Raw genomic sequence first — 25,475 nt, forward strand, 5'->3', positions numbered from 1 at the left:
AGAAAGGCCTTCCTAGCTCTACGACTCCGACTGCGTCAACTGGAGATAAAATACGGCCTCTTCGACCCCGCAAGAATGTGGGTCACTAAAAACGGAGTGTCTAAGGATTTCTACAACCCTGAAGAACTGCAAGTATTTCTAGACTCCTTCCAACCCCAATCAATGGACTCTACCAGCACAAACGGCTCGCATGACAACGGAGGCGACAATGAAGGAAACCTACCCCCAGGACAGGAAAAGACGGACATGGCCCTATGTGACACTGGAGTCAGACAAAGAGGTAGAGACATAGAGAGAATGGCCAGATCCCATGATGACAGGGGCCAAGTATTGCACGCAGTGGTAACCCACACCCAGTTATCGGAAAGGGACAAATCTCGTTCCCCATTGAAACCAACGAATAAGTTCCCTTGAGAAGAAGACATGATCCCACACACAAAAAATACATTTGCCTAAACCAAGACAATCGCAGAAACTCTTGAACCTGGGGACGGATGAGTATCTAATCAGTTCATATATATGCATGCCTTTTCTTTTTATAATCTTTAGAATTGTTTATAATTGCATTATGATCGTTAATATAGTTGTTTACACTTGCCATCCCAAAAGCACAAGTACACTGCAACCCGGTATAAGGTCTTACAATGGGTAAAAACTGTTACCCGCCTTGGGTGTATGACAGAACACACATACCCACGGAAGGGCTAGACTTCCCCCCCCTCTTTTGGACTCCATAAGAGCCTAGACCAGGACCTACGGGACCACGATTACGATACAAAAGGATATTCTAATCTATCCCCCGAGACACATGCAACATAATATGACCCATTGAATACCAATAGACCAGTTAGCACCACACACCAAACCCACACAAGACGACACAATACAGCATAGCACAACTACACGGGACCCCACACATCAAGGTATCGCAACACATATAAGGTACATACCACCTTCCGGGATGTACTCAACCGCCCACAGATCATCCCTCACGGACGCCTGTGAACTCCCTCTAGGAAGAACGACTATAAGGGTAATATGCACCACACTACTAAACGGTCGGAACCTGTTTATTATGCACCCCATAACAGTATTATGAAGTAATAATACTTGACAGGACATCAGCAAGGAGGCAGGCCACACAATGCCCTCGCACACCATGGAACTATGCTGCATTCACTGCTTACCGCACGATGCATAGACCGATACCCAGATCCACAGCTTATAACATAATAAAGTAATAATAGTCATAAGGATGTATAATGTTAATAAGAATTAATAGGTTATAAAAATGTTGAAGTTGATAAAAATGTGAAGTTGGGGCGAGGGTGAGGGACCCGGGGAATATTGTGTACCTAAAACTCTCTGCACCTCAATCCATAAAGGTACTAACGTTACATAACTCCGTCCGCCCCTCTGGCACTTCCACTCCCTTCCCGCCCCAATCTTCCATTAATTGAATACCCTATCCTTTCTGTAAACCCTGCTCTCGCCCGACAATACCACCACAGGACCCTCCCCCCATTACATCATCCCTGCACGCCCTCACCTTCCCCTATTTTCAGAAACACCAGAAATCATGTAACATACACAAAGTCCCACACCGTACAAACTTTTCCCGTCCATTCCTCCCTCCCTCCCCCCCCACAGCCGGCTGTCGCCTCTCACAAACAGTTAACCGTACCTGCGGCAATACCACCTAGCCACAAGATAACCCACTACTCTCCCACCCTTCCTACCCCCAAAACCACATATCCCAGTCATATAAACGATTAACCATAATATGACAACCATCACAACCCACCGGCAATAAGTGTTAGACTTGCCCCTTGACCCTTGATACACAGCCAAGACCCCTACGCATCTCATTGTCATTAACATGTGGATAGCCGACTGTCAACTGCCCTCCCCCTCCCGGCCCCCTTCTGCCCCCCGATAGGGATCATCCCGACGACGCGTGAGCCCCGAGAGGAACCGGACCCGCCGTCTACAGAACTAGCTAAGGAGGCAGGTCCTCCAGCCTTCTCTCCTTTCCTTTTTTCTTTCTTTTTTTTTCTTCTCTCTTCACTTTCTTATATCTCCCTCTTCTCCTACATATTTCGCCTCTCCCCTCCCCTCTCCAACCTCTACCTTCTCTCTCCTTTTCTCTTCCATAGAGTGCATCTCCGACCCCCGCCAGCTGCAACCCCTCCTCCCATAACCCATCGTACCATAACAAACACAATTCATATTTGAACAAAAGGGATAGGTGGCACTTCCCTCCCCCCCGCTAGGGTTGTCACTGAAATAAGCGCGACCCAGTACACCTGTCCAAAGATGTCGAGAAGAACTCTTCAAGGGACACGGCCACTGCGTATCATCTCATGGAATGTACATGGCATGACGAGCTTTGTTAAACGGAAAAAAATATTGTCCTACCTTCAATCCAAAAAAGCAGACATTGCCTTAATACAGGAGACTCACCTTGATACTTTAGAATCCGAGAAACTTAAGCGGGACTGGGTAGGGAGGGTTGTTCATAGCTGCTACCAAGTGAACCAAGAACCTAGGGACCGGCACACCTCGCAAGTGTGGGGTGGCGATATTAATGCGAAAATCTCTCCCGATTACAATCATTAAAACATGGAGCGATACGGAAGGAAGATACTCATTCGTTAAACTAAAAATAGGAAATACTTTCCTATGCGTGGGCTCCGTCTATGCACCAACCGGTTCAAAACGCACATTCTTCCTACAACTAAACCGCATCTTGACAGAAATCGGGACAGCCCGGTATATAATCGGGGGAGACTGGAACCTTGCCCAAGACGCAATACTGGACAGGACAGGCCCCATTGATATAGGCAACAACCACGACAGAGCCCTCCTGACAGACATAACGACGGACGTCGTCCTAGTGGACTGTTGGAGAATACAACACCCGAAAGACAAGGAATACACTTTTTTATCGGCCGTCCACGGCACCCAATCAGGTTTAGACTACTTTTTGGTGTCACACACTGTAATCCCCGGAGTGCTGGATTCCAGTATTCTGGACAGTGGCCTTTCAGACCACTCCCCAGTACTAACTTTGATTCAGATAGGCCTGTCCCCCCCGGGCCGAAAACCGTGGCGCCTTGCGGTGCGCAGATATCGCTCCCCCCAAGGGAAGGAACAATTAAGAGCACACGTATCTACATATATGACAGAGATCGAAGGTACTGTGACCTCCAAAAGGATCTTATGGGCAGCGGCAAAGGCGACACTGAGAGGCAATATGATGCGAGACGCAGCATTGGCCAACAAAGACAGAATCGCCCGTTAAACCATCCTAGAGACCACAATCCAGAATCTCACTAAACAATATACTACTCAACCGTCCCCTAGACTACGCCGCTCCTTAGAACAAGCCAGAATAGCACACAATGAACTCTTCACGTCCCAGGCAGAATTCGCACTACAAAAACTGCGAGACCCTCATTACGAACAAGGAGAAAAAGCAGGACGCCTCCTAGCGGCCCAGCTCCGACAAAGAGAGGCAGCTTCCGCCATTTCGGCCATAACATCCTCATCTGGGGCAGTGCTAACTCATCCACAAGATATCGTGAACTAATTTGCTAAGTACTACCGACACCTTTACACGCCGGAAACGTCGTCTGATCAGACACAGATAGAGACATTTCTTAGGACGGCCAAACTACCCCGATTGACGGAAGCAGGCAGAACCCTCTTAGACGGTGATATCAGCAGAGAGGAGATAACACAAGTTGTAACAAATCTCCCCTATCATAAATCTCCAGGAGAGGACGGATTCCCTGCAGAATTCTATAAATGGGCCGGGGAAGAGGCAATCAATGCAGTCCACGGAGCACTAACCGAAGCATGCCAGGAAGGCTCCCTAGGAGCCTTATCCAACAGGGCCACAATTGTCGTGTTACCTAAACCAGGGAAAGATCCCCTCCTCTGTGGCAGCTATCGCCCCATCTCCCTCTTGAATGGAGACGTCAAACTCCTAGCCAGCATTCTAGCAGCACGCCTGCGTAAAGTGATACCAACTTTGATCCATAACACCCAAGTGGGGTTTGTGCCCGGCCGCTCCTCCAGAAACCACATGCGCACTCTCTATCATACACTACTGGAAGCTCTAAATATGCCCGATGAAGCCCTTGCATTATCCTTAGACGCAGAGAAAGCATTCGACCGCATCGAATGGCCCTATTTATTCACCACCATGAAACACTTTGGACTAGGGGAACAATTCATCTCTAAAGTACGCTTATTATATGACCATCCTTCAGCACAGGTTAATTGCAGGGGTTTCCTATCAGACCCCTTCCCCATTGGAAGAGGCACTCGCCAGGGCTATCCCCTGTCGCCACTCCTATTCCTATTGGCCATGGAACCCCTGGCAGCTACTATACGGAACTCCCAACAGATAAAGGGTATCCAAATAACCGGGGGCTTATCTAAAATGTATCTATATGCAGACGATATCCTATTAACCCTGACTGACCTAGAAACATCCTTACCCACACTGCTTTCCACCATAGAGGAATTTGCGCCTCTATCGGGACACCGGGTAAACTGGGACAAAAGTGAAGCACTGCCTCTATCCCGAATGACAACGAGAGCAGCAGTGCATGATCTGCCATTCCAATGGACGCCGACTCGCCTCAAATACCTAGGAACGTATATCAACCGAGGCCTGGAACATATAGTTAGAGATAACCTAGATCCCCTTATATTAAAAATGAAACAGGATTTTGCTAAATGGTCATTATTGGGTCTGTCTATGTGGGGAAGGACACAAGCAGTTAGAATGACTACATTACCACGCTTTACATACGTCTTGGGCATGCTCCCCCTACAGGTACCCCTCCCTATACTCCGTTCGATTGACGCATCTATGAGGGCCTTTGTGTGGGGCTCCCTACGCCCGAGACTGAAGCCGGCAACTATCCTAGCCCGACACCCCTATGGAGGTTTTGGCCTACCCTCAATAGAACAATACTCACTAGCTTTACAACTTTCACAGTTAGCATACACTCTCCCAGACACGCCGGATCCACCACAATGGGTAGTCACAGAGAGACTCCTAAGAGGACAACACACGATGGGAGGGATATACACCGACCACCCTTCCCCGCCTAATCCCATCCTCAAAGCCACCGACACAGCATGGCGCAGAGCCCATCGCCTGCTGGATATACACCCCTCTCTGCACGCCCAGGCCCCTATAGCGGGGAATAAAAACATAAAAATAGGAGAGAGACCCCTCTTGTGGCCCCAATGGTCCGAGGCAGGAATCCATAACATATCCCATATAATAGACGGAAATAATTTACGAACTTTCGCCGCTCTCCAGGAGGAGTTCGGCATCCATAGTAATCAAGAATGGAGAAACCTGCAGCTTAAACATTGTATGCTCAGCTCGCTAGGGGCTCCCCCATGAACATGTAAAACCTCACCCATTGTCACTTACCTTCAGAAATGGGGCCGACACAAAGGCGTTATGGCGGGCCTTTACGACGAACTAACAAATCATCTCTACTCGCAACCCCTCCTTGAACGTTTACGTTTAAAATGGCAGGACAGACGTGGGTTAACCTACACAGAAGAAGAATGGTCAGACATACTAGAAGCCCTAGACAGGGGAGTACGCGAAGCCCGACTGAAATTCTGCCTATTTAAAGTTCTACAAGATTGGTACTGGACCCCCGTTAAACTCTTTAGGGCAGGACTGCTAACACATGCAAAGTGCTGGAGATGTATAGAACCCCATTGCGATCTACTCCACATCCTATGTCACAGTCCGGCGATACAGCCCCTATGGGATACAGTACGCCAGACCCTGCTGGATGTTATCCAGATCCCAAACCCGACTCCTCCATCACTTATTCTCCTACATGACATATGCCTGTTCCCCTCCCTAACACGTGCCCAAAAAAGGTTACTACACACTGCATTTGCCTCGGCCATAATATGTATGCTTTGGCACTGGAGGGCTAGTACTGCCCCCACGCCGACAGAATGGATGACTGCCATGTATCAAACAGCCACCCATGAACGAGTGATCTATAACTTACAGGACCAAACAGAACAATTTGAGGAAGTCTGGCACCCATTTTTGATAAAGTCATAAAGCAGCTGGCGGAGGGCCAATGACAAAAGGTTTGAGAGAAATAGTGCCCCCCCTCACAACCCATGTTGCCTACTTCCTTACACCTTCCTCTTCTATTCTTCCCCTCTCTTATATGATTGTTCACCCCACTCTCTCCCTTTTCTTCCCTCACTTTCCAGTTGTCCCACTTAGATAACCACATTAGACTCTGGATTGAACAAGCAAACACCTTCTCCCGGTCCCCCCACACAATCCATTCCAGGGCAACAAAATACGCAAGAAGAACGTATAACTTAAAAAAGAATCTGTAATAATGAATAAGCCGCTATAGATGGCCTCATCACCCCCTCTCCTATACAACCTCTTCTCAGCACCAACCCCCAATAGAGGCAGGAACCCTTACCCTCATGTTACCCTATATCACAAAAAAAGGGCCATACCCTAAAACTGACCACCCCCGAGGGAGAAGTCACGACGGACGGAGAATTACGGCCGACATGGGGACAATAATCCCTCCTCCTCTATGCATCCAATAGTCCTCACACTCAGCATTCCCCTTCCCTAACCCCCCTAAACCCCCCCCTTCCTCTTTTCTCTCTATCTTCCACCACTCTCAATTCATAAGACGCCCCTATTCATCGCTCCTCTACTGCAAGACTATCATCCCGAATGTGTTTATAATGTCATGCTTACTGGGCCAGAAATTACTGTCAGATCGCATTCGTGTATATATCTATTACAGAAATATTTAATGCGAAAAAGGAAAAATAGTGAAAATATTCACTATATATTTGTACTGCTTTATAACCATGCCTCTGTCGCGAAGAGCCCTTTCTAAACTTATTGTCAATAACTGACACTGTCCAGTAGACCAGTACTGCTCAGCGTGAAGGAGGCTAACGAACAGGAAATGAGCGATGCAGGTCATTGTTCTGATATCTGGGATCTCTTTGACAACAGATAATATTTTCTTCTCAATCACAATAAGACTTCTTGTTCTCAAGGTTTTAGAATGAATCTTTATAATTAATCCCAACATCAAAGGGTATGTGACGTGAAGCACAGGGAGACTGTTCAACCAGTAGTGCACAAACTGATCAAGCCAGGTTTTTTCTCCTTTGTAAGGAAATGCCTTTTTTGCATAATCACACCCAATGGTTTGGATTGATGCTGCTGGATTTTCATTTCTGAGAGTACAAGAAGGCCTGCTAACCAGACCTCAGAGCCAGTGCTCTAACCCATTACAAATTGTATGTTGAGTTGGCTACCCCAATTGGCTTAAGCTGACTTAGTTATAAGTCCATAGTAAGTGATACCAAGGGGATTCAGGGTCTGCAAGTTAGAGTGTCCACCCAGGTCTACAGCACTGATTGTGCCACTCTGTGTGTGATAAGGTACAAAACAGTCCCATTCTGCCACAGTGTCCTGGAAGCGCAGTTTCAAAACTGCTAGTTTGACTTTGTCATTCAAGCTAATGGCAAAGCCTCCACTTCCCCTAATAATATATCTAAGACTCACCTAAGGAAGGCCTATCGAGCCCTAAGGCAGATAGCTGTATATTTTTAAGTAGGACATATACTTTTAATATGCCTTAACTGCAAAACTTCCAAAGTGCCATTTTGCTGTGGAAACGTTAGTAGCCCCATTGGCTAACAGAGTTACAGGCTGACCATTCAGTCCAGCCAACTTCTGAATGAGACTACTAAAATGGGTACTTCAAGGTATCAAATTAATTGTGGCATTAAACCCAACTTGATGCCCAAGTCAAATTTATGTCACTTTTAATAAAAGGCAACTTTTAGAAAGTTGAACCTCAATGGCCAAGTTTGTCCAGTGGCCTCGCACAGTTGCTGACCACCAGACAGTCTTCTTCCCTCCTGAGGAGTAGTGTGAATGACTCCCAGGCTCAGGGACAATAGTAGCCTCCTACAGAGGAAAGTGTTACCTCGCCCTTGCAGGCAGCCAACAAGGGTGTAGTCCCAAAAGGTGAGCTTCAAAGGCAAAACCCCCATTAGTAGGCAATCACACTCATGTAGGGCTGCTATTTGTTCAGGTAGACAGGCTGGAGGCAGGAACAGAGAGGAGAGACCAGTGCCCAAACTGTTTTTCCTGTGGGCGTGTAGCCCACAGGTAGCCAAACCTCTAGGGTGGGCCACCAAGCTCCTAGCATTCCAAGAAGGTTTCAAACATCTTGAGAGTGGGAAGACTAATGCACTTTGAGAATGCTTCACAAAAATAAAACTGCTGGGCCCGCTGTGTGCTGAGATCTGTAGCCCAGCCACAGCTGGCCTTCTACTGGATCAAAGAGGACTTTGAGGGACACCGACCCCTGTGGTCAAAGTCACCCCACACTACCCAAGGACCGGTGGATAACCGCGAGGACACCCCTGTCAACCTCACAGCATCCAGAGCATCTTTCAGCATCCTCCGCATCCTGCATACGCAGCATCAGAACCACTCCATTAAAGTCTATGCAGATCTTGATGTAAAGAGTGGAACTGGACTTGAGGCTGCTTTATTGACCAGGTAAATGTCCAGATAATCCTTATTGGCCCCCCACCTTCTCCCTTTCAAAATTGGTCACCACATTAGGGTTTAAGTAGTTAAAAACAACTCTTTCAAACTTTTCAAAAGTTTCTAAACTTTATGGGTATTAATGCTTGTTTGGGCTTAGGACTAAAAAGCTGAGCTTTATGTTTTACTTTAAAATCTGAATCGCCTGAACCCTCTGGTCGAATTTGATCTTCTTGGTGTCTAAAACTCTTAAAAATATAAGCCTGACTGGACCCCAGGCAGTTTTGTAAGTGTTTTACAAGGTAAGATTGCATAACCATACCATATACACCACAATCCTCACACCCTTTGACCTACAGACACCATGAAGTTGGATCCACATTCACAGAGATGTTACTTCTCCTTTTTTCAGTGCAGCAATATGTAACATAAAGTATTTTCTTCTTGCATAACCTAGTCATCACCGCTGTATACCGAAGGGCCTGATTTAGATATTGACGGGCAAATGACTCTATCACAACGGTTACAGCTATCCCACCCGCTGAAATCTATATCTCATAGGATATAATGGGATTTAGATTTCGGCAGATGAGATATCCGTCACAGTTGTGACGGAATAACTTGTCCGCCAATATCTAAATACGCCCCTTAGTCTTTCATTGGCAAACAATCTCATTGACCCAGACAATGCCATACAGTGATAACATGAACCCAGCTGTGGCCTACACCCCTCGATATCTCTCAACTTTTCCTTTCTCCCAGGCATGGCAAAGTTTCTGCTGATTACATGGATGTATCTGGTGCCTTTAACTCTGACTGACAGCTGTCCATGACAGAGATCTGCCTCCAGTGCGGGGCACCAGAGCCACAGCTCTGTTCAAGAGCAAGGCCCGGGGTTAGGCTGATAATGGCATCACTTGTAGGCACGCAATGGTGACCCAGTGCAGGTGACTCACAAAGCTGTGAACTGTATTGTCTATACATACGGAAACCAAAGCAAAGAAGACAACGTTAGAGAGTTATGGGCCCTTGTTAAACATTATGCCAGACTACAGAAAGCACCCACCTCTGATTTTGCCAGTGCATATAGGGGCTGAATGGCGCCATCTGCTGCCAGACTATGTGCGAACACTGCATTTGGAAATGAGAGTGTTGGGTGAAGGAGAGCTGTGTCATGGACCCTCAGGAGGTAGCACACACAAGGTGAGAGTCAGAGAACCTGATCGGATGCTGCCCTATTATTCAACGGGGAGTCCAGGCTGCTTACATTGGCACTACAAGGCCTTTAAGGTAATACAGCGCTGTGGGGTGCAGAAAGCGGTCCTCATTTGGAAGAGGCATGTTCCCATACATGAGCCCCGCGCGTGGGCTGAAGGTGATGCAATCACTGCTGTCCAGGTCGGTGGTAACCTACCTGCAACCTCCCAGCTCTCTATTATTCTTTATGGGGCCCTTCGTCTGACGTGCTCAGTCTCGGAAGGAGGCACACTGATTTAAAAACTATCACCTCCGGCCTCCAAGACACACATGTTGGAAGCCCCAGGTCCAGACAGTGCCGTGGTCACACTTTCCGTCCGTCTTTTACCCAAGGCAGAGGGTGCGATTAGTGCAGTGATTACAGGCTGTGTGAATCTGTTTACACGAAGCACATTACACAAACAGCGCAGTGTTTACAGTCTGTGTGTCTGCTTGTGCCAAGCTCGTGATGCAAATGGGGCGGGGTTTACAGCGTAAATCTTTGCGCCTGCTCTACTTAGTGCAGTGTTTCTAGTCCGAAGTCTGCTTACACTGAGATTTACACAGGACGTGCAATGTTTACAGACCGTATCTTTGCGTCTGCTCTACTTAGTGCAGTGTTTACAGTCCGAGGTCTGCTTACACTGAGCTTTACAGAAGAAGTGCAGTGTTTACAGACCGTATCTTTGCGTCTGCTCTACTTAGTGCAGTGTTTACAGTCCGAGGTCTGCTTACACTGAGCTTTACAGAAGAAGTGCAGTGTTTACAGACCGTATCTTTGCGTCTGTTCTACTTAGACAGGATGAATGTTCAGTTAGTGCAGTGTTTACAGTACAAGATCTGCTTACACTGAGCTTTACACAGGAAGTGCAGTGCTTATAGACCATATCTTTGCGCCTGCTCTACTTAGTGCAGTTTTTACAGTCCGAGGTCTGCATACACTGAGCTTTACAGAAGAAGTGCAGTGTTTACAGACCGTATCTTTGCATCTGTTCTACTTAGACAGGATGAATGTTCAGTTAGTGCAGTGTTTACAGTACAAGATCTGCTTACACTGAGCTTTACACAGGAAGTGCAGTGCTTATAGACCATATCTTTGCGCCTGCTCTACTTAGTGCAGTGTTTATAGTCCGAGGTCTGCTTACACTGAGCTTTACACAGGAAGTGCAGTGTTTACAGACCGTATATTTGCGTCTGTTGTACGTAGTTAGTGCAGTGTTTACAGCCCGAGCTCTGCTCACACTGAGCTGGATGTAGAAAGTGCAGTGTTTACAGCTGTTTCTGTTTACACCAAGCATATGATAGAAACAATGCTGTTTGTAGACTCTAAATGGCTGTCTACTTAGCCCAGAAAGATTATTGAAAGAGTGCAGTGTTTACGGACTGACTGTGTGTCTGACTGCTTTACCAACAGTATATAAACGGTGTCGCGTGTCCTGTCTCCGCGGGGCTGTCCTATTCACATGAATCGCACAGTGTTCTCTTGACCCATCAACCGCGCGGTGCCAACACATCAGTGTGTATTCTGCGCAAGGCACATAATGCAGGTTTCAGTGTTGCAGAACTGCTATCGAACTGTGGCACTCTCGCTTCCTGAAGTTACCACTAGAGGGAGCTGATCACACGCCTCTGCTTCTGGATGATGCAGTCGTCCCTGCTGAGCACATCCTCCCTCGCCAGGGGCTCATTGGCTGTCTTTGGTCCCGTCGGCACCCGTCTCCAAGTCAGTGACAGTTTGCAATGATTTGCAATGACCTACAGTAAGTAACCAAACAGAATGTTTTCTTTGCTCCTGCGTGCTCCAAGTCCCACATGTGGATTAATAGTTAATGGGTTCATAGACGAATCCCACAGTAGGGGCTGATGTCAGGCAATGCTGCTTCTGTAAAATTACTCACGCTGGTTTACTGCGCGGACGCGGTGTTTTTTGGGATTCCTCTTATTTTTCTTTCTTTCCCCCTCGCGGAGCCAGTAAGGAACAAATCCGCCATTTTTTTTAGGTGAACGGGAAATTAATCTACAATTGCCTATAACGGGTCTAGAATATTGAATGACATTTTAATTACAGGCTTCCTGGTCCCCCAACTCCTCTGGTCGGATATTTCCACACTTTCTCCGCCCCTTCATGGCTATTTTCTCACCAGTTTTACTTCTATTTCACATTCGCCTTTTCTTCACTGAATTATCACTTTGATTCAGTTATCACTCCCTGATTCAAAGGCAAGCAGAGTACACGAAAATGGACAAACCATTATGAAGAATATTAAGATGAAGAAAATGTCTAATAACCCTAACTTGGATGCTTTCCATGGCCATTTTGCAAACCTTAGCCTCAAACAAACCCCAGCCCTCGCACTAGCCAGAGTCTTAATTATGGACTTAATTTCACACTTAATTAATCCAACCCTAAATCTATAATTGTTACTGAATTTTAACATAACAATAACATTTCCTTACTCACAAATTAACCTTTCCCCAAACCCAAACCTAAACACTGCACCAACCATAAACCTTACCACAACCCCATCCTAAACCCACACCACAACTAGGATGCTGTTTCAAACTCTAACATAACCATAACCCCCACCCACAAAAAGCAAATTCCCAATTCAACCTTAACTGTGATCATCTCACTAACCATAAGCATGAGTCGAAATCTAACAATATCCCTAACACAAACCAAAACTATGATCATCATCTTAAACTCCAATATAACCACAACACTTACTCTTAACATAACTCTTCTGTAATCCAAGCCTTTACTCAAATCACCACACAAACCGTAAACCTAAATCTAACCCTATCCCTATCCCAAAACTATACCCCTAATCTTAAACTCTAGAATAAGCACGTTTATCCATTGCTTAACACGTCTCCAAACTAAATCTTCACTCTAAACACTGCTCAAACCATAAGGCTACACTCAACTCTATCTGTAACTGACACCAAAACTTTGACCCTTATCTTAAAACGTAACATGGTCATAACAATTACCTATGAACTAACACTTCCCCAGTCCAAACCTCAACTCCAAACACAGCTCTAACCATAAATCTAAACAAAGAAAAATCCCTACTCCACACTATAATTGACCCTAATCTTAAACACTAACATAACTCACCCTGAACCCTGACCCTGCTAACAACCACAATCATATTTCTAACTACAACCCTACAAAATTATTGTAGCCAGAATCGATTACCTCAATATAATGATTGTACCCAGGGGTATATATTTATATAGGTTTACTTTTCTTAATTCCGCACATGTCTACGTTGACAATATATACATCTACAGGTACACATATGTGGAGTTATGAATATTAAATGTTTGCTAACCTATATATAGTTAGCTTCACAATATTCCATAGCCGATATTCTCACAGCAAAAATGTGTAGGACATTATTTTTGTACCGAATATTCTGACAGACAACCCTCTTTGGGTTATTGACTCAAATTAGGTTTCTGGCCTACCGCTCAAGAGTGGGCCCAGCTCGAATTAATCAATACTCAAATATAAGGGTGGCAGCTTATCCGGTCAGAGAAATTATGTGCAAGCTTTGTATCCTGGACCGCACAGGAAGGTCAGCTGGACTGTGACTGGATTTGTATTCGAGCCCCTCGGCCAGACAAAGGAAGAACAACTCCTTATGTGGAGTTTCTTCTCTCTTTGACAGTAAATCTTTGTAGGCTTCTTCCCACTCTTTCTGGAGAGGGCTCTCTGAGCAGGAAATTCTGTGGATTCCCTTCAGAAGGAGGAGAAGAGACAAGGTAGAAGGTGCAGTGATGTATACAGTCGTAGTCACTGTGCTGGGAAGAACACACCCACCATTAACTGCCCACAGCACCTTTTCTATATTCACGCTCTCACAATACAGTTTCATTCCCCCACACTCAGGGTGAAGGAAAAGAGACTCTCATTAACCATTCACCAGTGTGGTACTGTTGCCGTGCATTTCCAAAGACTTACATAGCACTGTCACCAACCAGGAGCTTCCCAGTAATGCAGACAAGGGGGCAGGGTTACCCCCGAAGGATAATTTTAGGAGGTTCTTTTGGGGGCCTTATTTCGAAGTAAAAGCCTACGGCTGTGCAAGAAGAGCACAGCAACTGGTGTCTGGCAACCCCTTCTATTAGAGGGCACTGGAGATGCCAACCAAGGGATCTAGTAGGCTATAAAAGAACAGCCAGTAGATGGTGACAGCTGGCACCGACATCTGTGGCATTCACCCTGACAGCATGTGATGGCATGGTGTGCCTGGGCGGCGGGTGACTGCGCACTGCTGATCTCACTCCTATGTTTTATCTTTGTCTGGTATCATAGCTGACCTCATCACCAATGTTACTGATAATGTTGCCTGTGACGCCATCAGGAAGGCCTAGATAACCCGTGTGCTCCCAGCACAGCTGTGTAAATTAAATGGCATGGTTGTACCTCATGGTATCATCAACAGAAATATCATATCATATAAATAGTTTAGCCTAAATATCATTTACAAACATATTGTCTCATTGGACATAGATTTTCTATATTTAATTCCAGTTTGATGATATTTGTGTAAACACTATTTAGGACACAATATTTAAATCAGATAATATTGTGACAATGATATCCCCCCTTTTGACCTCAGCATTTTCAGTGTGTTACTGTAATGATATTTTAGTACCACACAAAAACAGCCTTCTGTAGAGTTTAGTGCACAGCTTTGAGTTTTTTCACTCTTTTCTCCAGGTTTTCAGCCCTGATTGACAGTAACAAATAATGAAAACCTGTAGCGAGATTAAGTTTTATGTTCAGCTGTCATCACAAGTAAGCATTTTTGTCCCAAATACACACCTAATTTTTGTCAACTTATCCATTCACTTCCTAGAATGCCAGTGGGGCAAATTTGCATATCTTCTCCTAGGACTGTACGCAACTTCTTATTTTAACGTCATTATATGATATGAGATGTAGCGGAGTGATATAGCCCATCAACATAATGTGGCAGTGAATAGGTGTGTGCAAAGTATATTTTTTTGCTGACAATGTTTTGCAGGATTTGAAATTTTCACCCTTCATTGTGTTTACAAAGTAGACCGGATTATGTTTGACTTTGTGAAGTTTTTCACCGAATTCCAAGATATATTTTCACTGCAATGCAAGTTAATTTTCACTTTACTTAATCCAACCAAGATGAAAAAACTATGCAGATGATTCTCTGCATAGTTACCTTTTGCAGCCTTTTTCTATATCCATCAATCAATCAGGATTTATAAAGCGTGGCTAATCACCCTAGAGCATATCCAGGCGCTTGCAGGTCCCGGAGGCTTATTCAAAAAGCCAAGTCTTGAGGGCCATTCAGAATTCTGGAAGTGAGGTGATGGTCCGAAGGTCCATGGGGAGGCTGTTTCAGATTTTATTGCGATGTGAGAGAAGGAGTGTCATCCACTTCTGTTTCGGTAGATACTGGGAGTATAGGCAAGTGAAAGGAAGGCAGAGCACAGTCTTCCTGACGGTTGGTGGAAGTTCAGGTGGTGGTTAATATATGTGGGTCCATGGTTGTGTAGAGCCTTGTGTGCGTGGGTCAGCAGCTTGAATCAGCATCTCTTCTGTGCAGGGAGCCAGTGGAGTTGCCTGAGGTTGGGTGTGATGTGGGTTTGTCGCGAAAGGCAGAGGATAAGTATAGCTGTGGCGTTCTGTATGGTCTGAAGTCTCTGTAGGAGGTGTATAGTGATTCCTACATAGAGGACGTTGCCGTAGTCCAGTCGGCTGGTGATGAGGGCCTTGTCACATTGCGTATTGTGTGTAGGGGTAGCCACTTGAAGATCTTACATAGCATGCGAAAAGTGAGAAAGCAGGCAGAGGAGACAGCGTTCATCTGTGGTTTCATGGTCAGCTTGTTGGCAACGATGATTCTGAGGTTTCTGGTGGGGTCAGAGGGAGTGGGTGAGGGTTCTAGGTCTGATGGCCACCATGAGTCATTCCATGTGTTGCTGCTATTGCCAAAGATCAGTACTTCTGTCTTGTCTGTGTTCAGCTGCAGGCAAATGTTCTTCATCCAGTCAGCCACACTTGTCATGTATCTGTTGGAGTTGGTTCTGGTGGTAGAGGGCTCATCAGTGAATGAGAGGATGAGTTGCATGATATGCATAGGAAATTATGTTGAGAACGTGCCATCTGACGATGTTGGCCAGCGGAGTTCTATATGCGATGAAGAGCGTGGAGCTGAAGGATGAGCCCTGGGGCACACCGCAGGTGATCTCCTTGGGTTCAGAGGCATAAGTTGGGAGGTGGATCCTCTGGGTTCTTCTGGTGAGGAAGGAGGTGATCCATCTGAGCGCGTCCCCTTGAATGCCGATGTAGTGGAATCTTTCGATCCACATGTGGTGGGATAGGGTGTTGAAGACTGCCAAGAGGGTGAAAAGGATCAAAGCTTCTCCTCAGGCGAGGAAGGTTCGGATGTCGTTGATGGCTGCAATCTGTTTTGTCCGTTTTTGTGATGCACTATTGGCCCAGGCTGCAGGCCCATATCTACAAGGCCATGCAAAGCAACTTTGCATGACTTTTCATGGCCTTGTATATATATATAGTAAGGCAGCTCAGTGCAAGTCACTGCGTTGCTTTACTTTGTGTCAAAGAGACATTCCACGAGTGTTGCAGTGGGTGTTCCTATGAAACACACAAGGATTTTGATGCATTCCAGATATACAAGATTTTGTAAACCTGGCAATGCGTCAAAAGCCTACCCCTTCCCAGGGGAGACATAAGGGAAGCACAAAGAGGAGAAATATAATTGTTTCTCCTTGTTTTTTCCTCTTTCTATGTGTGCTGCATTCTGCAGCACACATAGTAAGAGGAAATCATCTCCAGTGATGCTTTTATGCAGGAAGGTGTCCCTTTCATCACAAAAACAATCATTCCTACAACATAGACACCCTTGCACCATAATGCAAGGGTCCCTGAGTTGGCACATGGCAGCCAGTTGTGCACCAGCACAGGGGGAAAGGACAGGAATGCAATGTTTCTCATAGATACAGTGCATTCTTGCCCTTTTCTTTTGGCGCAGGGCAGCACAGCAAGAATCCTTGAGGCGTAGCCCTGTGCCAAAATCTTGTAAATGAGGCCCCGGTTTATAACAAGATATGACTGACAGCTTTGATGTTGACCAGGCATTGCTGGTCAGTGTTTGCCCCACCAAATATTTAGGGAGCCTGCAGCCGTTGGGTCCCAGTACCTTGTGCCATCTCTCTGGCTGCAGTTTTTCCAGCTGTTTCAGAGCAGTGAGCGCTTCACACCTTATTAGGCTATTAGGTTTCCTTGTCCGGGAAGTGCAGGAATTCACTTGTAAATATCTGGACAGGGTGTAAATCCCAGAAACATGGCAGGGCAGAGACCCATGCAGTGAAGACTTCCCCAACCCCCAAGACGACTACACATGGACGGGAGCTGCGAAGGATTAACTAGGGCAGGGTACCTGTAACAGGCCCCGCTTGGATGTAGTACAGCTTACAAAAAAATAACCAATCAAGTGGAGGTATTCAGAGGTGAACTCGCCTATGGGCAAATCACTTAAGTTCTTTACAAACGGGTAGGTGTCAGAGTCAGGCAGGGCCAGTGAGTGTTTTCTAGGAATACAGCAATTTTCCGGCCTTCCCTGGCATTGCCTGTAGTCAGCAGCACGTGCCACTTGCACATACCCACGTCATGCCTCCATCTGGCGCATCCTTCCTCCGACCCTCCCCTCTCTCGCTGGCTGTAGCCTGCCAATCTCTCGTGCTTACACTGTGTCACTCTGTAACTCCCTCTTGTACTGTGCTCTCTTGATTTGTAGCTGGGTGCACGCTCTGCAAGTCCCATGCAGACATGGTTGACGATGACGTTTCTTCTCTGGAGTGCCGTGGCTCACCTAAATCAATCCGTAGGTGGATGGCGTTACCTTGCTCTGACTCCTTCACAAAGCAGCCAAGGACACTAGTATGATGGGAAAAAGTCAAAATTTGGGAACAAGTGCACAAGGGGAGGCATGGTGGCTTTAATCCATTCATGCCTTCCAAGATGAAAGGAAGCTGTTGGTTTTTTTAAGGGGACATACTATTGTCTCGTGTCTTGGATCAGACAGTAGTGTCCACAGACTGCTTCAGTAGACAAGAAGAGAGACTATGCATACTGATAATGGGTGACAACAAAGGTGTCTTACTGACTGTTCGTTTGCTCAGACTGGGTGGAGCATATATTTGTTAATATTCAAGTTTGAATTTATTTGGAGTGTTAAAAGGTGTTATGTTGGTTTTCTGAACTGCAAGGGCAATTAGTTGACAAGAAGAAAAAGAAAAAAAACTTCTGTGCGGAACTCATTACATTCTCTATGACCATGAGTTGGGTTTAGCACCCAAGAGATGTAGACCACATTGGCCATCATTAGTGAAGATCATCTCGTAGTCTTAGATGAAGACAGTACAGCAGCGCTTATCCTATTGGACGTTTGCACAGTTTACGATACAGCTAACCATAAATCCCATCTCATCATATCCTTGCATGGACGTGGTGCCCAGTACCACAGATGGATTATATCCAATCCTTCCTCACTAATGAAAATAATCAGGTAAAGCTTGACGACTCCTATTTCTTCATGAAAGAATAACCCGTGAGGATCCATGGTGGTGCAAGTTATTACTTCTACTATTCATAATCTACATGCACATCAAGCCGTGATTATTGAACAGTTTCAGATACATTTCCAAATGCATGGGTGCAATACCTTTGTATGGGGGGTGGTTCTGATGCTTACAGCAATTTGAGGGAAAAACACAGCCTTCTTCAGGCACAGCTATAATTATGCAGAGGAGCCCTCGTCATGTGTGAATGATTCAAACACAGAAATAGTCATGACTAGGGAGACATATCAGAAAGGCCTCACTATTTGCATCGCTAACCTATGGGTGATGACCAGGATTAACTTTAGCAAAGAAAGAAGAGCTTTGAGGTTCATATTTCATTGGCCAAGGGATTTTTATCCTTGCAAAGCCTAGAATATCAGTTTTGCACATCCAGACCACTGATCAGGAGCCATCAGATTTCTGATTGTATTAAAAACTAAACCTTATAAATGGACCTTGTGAACATGAATTACAAAACCTGCTGTCTCATCTTGAAGAAATTGAACCATGTCTCATGTGTTTCTAAAGAACTCAACTTACCCCCAGTGGATAACGGGATCACATTGAAGTTGTTGAGCCGCATTTGCAAATTATTCTGGGACAAGGGACTGTCTCTCTTGATTTGGCGCCCCTACACCCCTGGGAAGAAACCTTTGGCGGAGAAACTCCTCCATCGCCCCGTTAATGTCAAATAGATTACATACAATAGCTAATCCATGTTCAAGGCATTAGAATATATAACTACTTTTTTGGATTTCAGTGAGGATTCCCAAACTGAAACATTTAAATGCCATCTTCTGGTAGAAGGCACGAGATTTGGGACATAAGCTCTTGATTATTGTTGTCAAAAATGTTTAGACTACATTGTGTCTATTTAGAACTAGCCAAGGATTTCCTCAAAAAGACAAATTTTATTTTGAACAAATACCCAGAGAGATGCTGTTCTTTCTCTAGAAACACTATAATTTCTGCTGCTGCGTACCAGCGACATAACACTATAGGTAGAAGGTGACTTCACACCTATGCCTCTGCGCATTGCAGCTATAAGCTGCTTGTGGGGGAAACGTTGCATCTCCTGCACCTGTACATAACTGATATATCTCTCATGGGGGGAAGGGGTGCTGACCTCACAAATTCCAGCCTTTCAGATCATGGGTATTGCCTCTAGAGCAGGGATCTTAACACCTTCTGCAGCTGTCATCACTGGAAGGGAGAATAACATCTCACCTTCTGCCCATCTGCATCACACTTATCACCCGCAAGGGGGGTACCTTCATACCTTCTGTCCCTTTGTATCAGGGGAATAACCCACAGAGGGAGAGAACTTTGTACTTTTGGAACTAGTGCATTATCAGTATCTCCCCAGTGGTAGTGACCTTCGCAGTCACACCTTCTTGACCTGTAAACCAAGGGCATCATTTCAGATGTAGGGGACCAGTTCAATTCCGTACTTGTGCATGTCCCAGTATCATCCTTGAGTTAGGCACCATCAACTCGTCTCTACTTGTCTGTGATTCAGTTCACACCTTGAGACAGTGAGTATCACACTTTCCGTGCACACCCATGACTGATATCCCTCTGAGAGGCACACAACCTACTCATAATTAGATGTGGGCAAAATTCCTGCAGGGTAACCGAAACATGAAATTTGCTCATGAGCCTTCTCAAACCATCCCATGCCTCTAGTCACTTCTTGTTTCACTTACAGAATTAAAGGAGTCTTCCACTCAATGACATCATAATAGTTGTCTTATCCCCAACCCGTCTTCGTCAATGGTACATTCTTAGACTCTTGTTGATTATTGGCAGCTGAAGTTGGGTAAATTGCACTGACTTGCATAGTTTTCACTGGATGATTAATTTCAGCCAAAAGTAGGAGTTGTGCTTAGTTATGCAAATTTTCACACCCATCATGAACCCCACGTATGCGCCTGCACACAACTGTATTTGGGCTGAAAACCTAAGGAACGTGTTAACAGTTTAGGGCAATGCTTATTTCCAGATAAACCCAAGAGTGATTTATTAGCTGTGACTTGCCATGACTTTGACAGAGTTTGTTGCGAACTGTGAGTGAAAGGCAGGCTGATGCAAGCCTAAGGATATTAACACTGTCTCTTCTACCCGCAGAGCGACTGAGTCAAGCAAACGATGCTGCCGGAAACCCTCACCTTCTGTCTGCTTCTGGCCTGGATCCAGTTTACATCTGCGGGAGGAGCAGGGGGAGGATTTCACCCCCAGGTGAAATATATCCAGCCCATGGTGAAGGGCCCTCTTGGACCACCCTTCAGGGAAGGGAAAGGCCAATATTTGGGTAAGCATTCACAGCGCATGCAGATTGTTCAATCAATTTCAATCTGGACAATAACCTTTGAATGGACTAATCGCATCCAGCGCAGACTGTCGTGAATAAACCTTTGACTATGTTGGGCCGCTCCATTTAGACCAAGCAACATCTGTGTGTGAAATGCCATGTCTGCGAGGGTGTTCAGTTTAGACCAATCAGATTAAATGTAAACGTAATGCTATGTGGTTGAATAGCGGTCCCAAGTAGATTAATAAGAAATAGTTTAGAGATGATGCCTCTTCTGACTGCTTTTCTTTGAACCATCTATCACAGTGGGTCCCATTCCGTGGTCCGGTGACCCCTGGGAGTCTGCAAAGCCTCCTCATGGGGTCTGCGACTGCTTAGAAAATTAAATAGTATTAACAGATTAGGTCCCCAGCTTTCAGTAATGACTTAGTGGGGGTCCAATAACGATTCAGTGGGGGTCTCTGGGTTCCAGTAATGATAAAGTGGGGGTCCCTGGGTTCCAGTAATGATAAAGTGGGGGTCCACAGAAGTCGAAAGGTTGGGAACCACTGATCTATCACATTTTGTGTAAATGTGACACAATGTCTGACATTTGATTTGATCAATGAGATTCAATTCAGTCATGATGTTATAACTCAGATTCAAGGATGGTGTTATATCACTTCGGATAGGTTGTTCCATGGATGTCAGTTCACCAAAATGCCAGGGGTAGCGGAAGTGACATCACACGCCCTTTGACCTTCACTTTCACTCATGCCCATGCTAACACACACATTCACACATACACACATTCTCTCACATAAACACACTCACCCACATTACTCTAATAGTAAATATTGTGATATTATTCACTATTGGTGTAATATAAAATTGACACAAAACAAGTAGAGGGAGCACCAACTGATGTCCATAAGGAAAAGCTGCCACTCTGTTCTAGGGACTGATGCTACCATCTCTAAGGCCAGAGGTCGCAAAGGGGTTGCAAGGGATAAGCCAAGGGTTGCAGATGTGACCCCTAAATTACGTCCATAGGTTGTTCCAATTGTAGATTGTAACAATCGGATTCACTGTAAGTGTACTGCTTTGTCTAATAGTCTGTTCATCATACAGGTGATACCATCTGCCTGGATAGGAGCTCGGAGTACAGCAATCATTCTGTGCCTCCCCACATTCCACATTCTCACCAATCCTTTTCCATCACAATCCTTCATGGCTGAAAACACGAATAGCATATCACCAATGAGAGCGAAAAAAGGGAAAAATCACATAGAGTACATCATTCAAACTAATGCTACATGAACAAAAATGATTCTGGGGAAAAGAAAACAGGAACTTGTCATTATAGTAAAAACACTAACGTGCACTAATATTGGCTGTTGTGATTTCTTTTGGTGGAGTAAAGATGATAAAAAAGGACCACTTAAAACTACCTCCTAGCTGATTTCCACAACTTTGTTGTTAGTTGGCAGGATTAAAAAATGCAGGGGGAAAAAATCGACCCTGCTCAGAGGTCGACAAGTTAACACCCTCCCCCCATTCTTACCCACATTTCCCCCACCCCAGTGAAACGCCCAGAAAGAATTCTGGAAACTTCAGGACCGAAAACTCTATATGTACACTTCCTCTACTGACTACTTCTAACAAAGTAAGACCCGTATTTATACTTTTTTACTGATGCATTTGCGACATTTTTTGACGCAAAAGCGGTGCAAACTTACAAAATACAATTATATTTTGTAAGTTTGCGCTGCTTTTGCGTAAAAAAATAACGCAAATACGGTGCAAAAAAAGTATAAATATGGGCCTAGGTGTCTCTGAAGTTAGTGTGAATATGGGAGATATGTTAGGGAATAAGTAAAGAAACCCAATAACAAAAGGGTTTGGTGTGTACTGGACCAGAAATCCTTCGTCCATGCAGTGGTCTGATATACCACTATTTATGATAACCTCTAAAAGAAAATTAACAGGGGCAAACCATTAAAGGCTTGTGTTCCCTACACTGATGGCCATTGTTAGAGTAACAAGCAAGATCCAGTGAGACAGGTTCAGACGATATCTGTGCTTATGCAAGTTCCCATGTAATGTATAAGAAATCCAGCAATGTACTCCAATGAGAGAAACTGTACCCTCAAGGCAAAAGCTGAAGAAGTGAGAACATCTTAAACCCCCACACCCATCAATAGCACTGCCATGATTGATAAGTTAACAGGTTAACTCATCCTAACTGATGTGATTGGTCTGGGGAGACGGGCTGGGAACTGCAGAACTCAAATCAGCTTAGCGGGAGGAACGATCAGAGAAAGTAAGTCTGACCCACCATTTACAGTACGACATCGGAATCTTGGCGTCACTTACTTTTTAAAGGTGAGGTTTACTTTTAATAGAACACTACAGGTGCATCCTAAAAGTGTTTGACTACAGGATGGCAACTCACGCCAGACGCACATGATTCAATAACAACCCATTAATAGGGTAAGGTGTATGAGTATCAATGAAAATTTGCCTCACAAATGAGTTATACATGCTTGTGGTATTGAAAGTGTGCTTCTCAAATGATCTATGAATGCGCAAACATGGATGGTGCCTTTACAACTAATTTGCCATAGCACAAATACACATAGTGGCTTTACAGCAGGTTTGCCATGGCACACAATAAGATGCAGCAATATTATTGCTTTATGCTTACTAAATTACTGTTGATGATGAGAAATTCGCAATCACCATACACACAATTTGAAGGTTTAGGAGCTTGGGCTCCTCAGGAAATAGGTGTCTGTTAGATGGATTCACACAGCTTACACTATAAGCATCACTCACATGTCTTCATGGAATATGGAGCATCCGCTTGTGACTGAATGTATGATTGGGTATACAATAATGGAAAACCACTATTGATTGATCAACCATTTTATTTAACTGTACTCTATGTTTCAGTAGGTACTTCTAATTGAGAAGTCTCCTCTAGATCAGGTCAGAGCATTAGGCCTTACAGTTATGCCTGGGCTACTTGTGCAGATAGGCAGTGATAGAATGAGAGTCCTGATGAAGGCCCCAGACCCATACAAGCTATATGCGAGGGCCGAAACATGTTGGCAAATTAATGGTTTTTGGGACATTAATTTCCAAAGGAACCCCACCGCTTGTTTTTATTTATACCCTCGGTACCCTACAATAAAAAGGAAGTTCCACTTTCTTTCTAATCTGGATCACTGCTTTTATCCAGTAGACTACTTTACATAAGAACTCCCAATCTTGGTTGAGTACACCCTGGTGGTACCATCCTACCAGGGTGTGGATAGGCACCGATAATGAAGCATGCCACTACTGATGGGTGAGGTGTCTATTCCAATTCTCTTTGGGAACCTTAGGTAGACTGCATAGAGGTTCATGCCATCCACCCATTTCTACCCAACCTATTTCTGCCTGTTTACCCCTTTGTGTTTGCTGCATTATTATTTTACCCTCCTTCTCATTCCTTTTCCTTTCCACCACCTGTTGCTCCTGCACCCCTCATGGGCATTTCCAATTTTTTTTGGTGCACTTTTTTTGGAGGATCCGACAGCTGCCAATTGCTGCCAGGCTCTCCTGCTACATTAAAAGTACTTTCACACAATAAGCATTACTTTTTAAAATTTACCAATCAAAGTGGTGTCCACCATCTTAGACGAGTCAATGTAATAAAAAGGAAGATAGCACTTGTGTCATTCTGTAGACATGTGCATGTGTGGCGATGCATACATGCACCTACAGAATTATGAGACACAATAGCTGCCGCATCATCTTGCTTTTTAATGGTCTCAGTTTTTTTTGTCAATTTTGTGCGGTCTTGGCGAAACACATTTAGCATTTTTATGATGGCGCACAGCAAAAGGCAGGACCTGTTGGCATTGGCAATGCTCATTTTTCTGTTGTATTACATTGGCTTGCTTGTAATCTATACATCAGTACTGTAAGCCATTATGTATTCCTATATACTAACATGAGCTCAAAGAAAGCTAATAAAAAATAAACTTTAAAAAGATGGAGTATGTGCTTCCAAGCCCTCCCTGACTTCCCATTTGACATTAATGAATATTTGCGGTCCCACGCCTTCGGCAGATTCTTGTTCGCACTGGTAAAGTGCTCGTGGTTCCTGGCCTTTCCCGCCTTCCCATTTGACACTGGTGACAGCGTCCAAGCATCACAAGCCACTACCATGGCGAAGAGGCGCCACTGTTTGGGTTGGAGAGTCTAGGCATCCGGAGCGAGGCAGGGAAGGCGGCTGGGAGATCCACTGACAGTCTTACAATCCTTCAGGGGGTTGACGGCTGCGACCACACACAGCTTTGCAGCCATGTGTGGGCTAGGAGGGATTGCTGTGTGTGCAGGTGTACAATGATCACTGACCTAATGCCCTGCAGTACTGCCTTAGTCCTCATACACTGCACAACAGTCTCATTTATTCACACATTTTTGGCACTGTACTCTGCAGATTTTAGTTCAATCTGTTATACTCACTCATGTCTAGGCTTAGAACCCGTAGAGCGGTCTCTTTTATTCTCAGATCTCCCTGACCGCTTCCTCTGCAGTATTGTCTCATAAATGGACAGATCTCTGGTTTATACACTAGAGTGTAGCTGCTTTTATTCATGTGTCACTGGCCTATTTCAACTCAGTGCAGTCCCTTTAATTTAC

At 45.0% G+C, this 25,475-nt stretch overlaps 1 protein-coding gene across 2 annotated transcripts in view; it reads left to right on the forward strand.

The window, feature by feature from the left end:
* Positions 1-25,475, forward strand: part of COL8A2 (collagen type VIII alpha 2 chain) — a 317,432-nt gene that overhangs the window by 235,993 nt on the left and 55,964 nt on the right. For both annotated transcript variants that reach the window (XM_069223837.1, XM_069223838.1), the window contains exon 3: positions 20,618-20,801. In XM_069223837.1, the coding sequence (XP_069079938.1) occupies positions 20,639-20,801 (163 nt within the window). In that variant the 5' untranslated portion in view covers positions 20,618-20,638. The remainder of the gene's footprint in view (positions 1-20,617; positions 20,802-25,475) is intronic.

This window comes from Pleurodeles waltl, chromosome 3_1 (genome assembly GCF_031143425.1).
Source record: "Pleurodeles waltl isolate 20211129_DDA chromosome 3_1, aPleWal1.hap1.20221129, whole genome shotgun sequence".
Lineage (NCBI taxonomy): Eukaryota > Metazoa > Chordata > Amphibia > Caudata > Salamandridae > Pleurodeles > Pleurodeles waltl.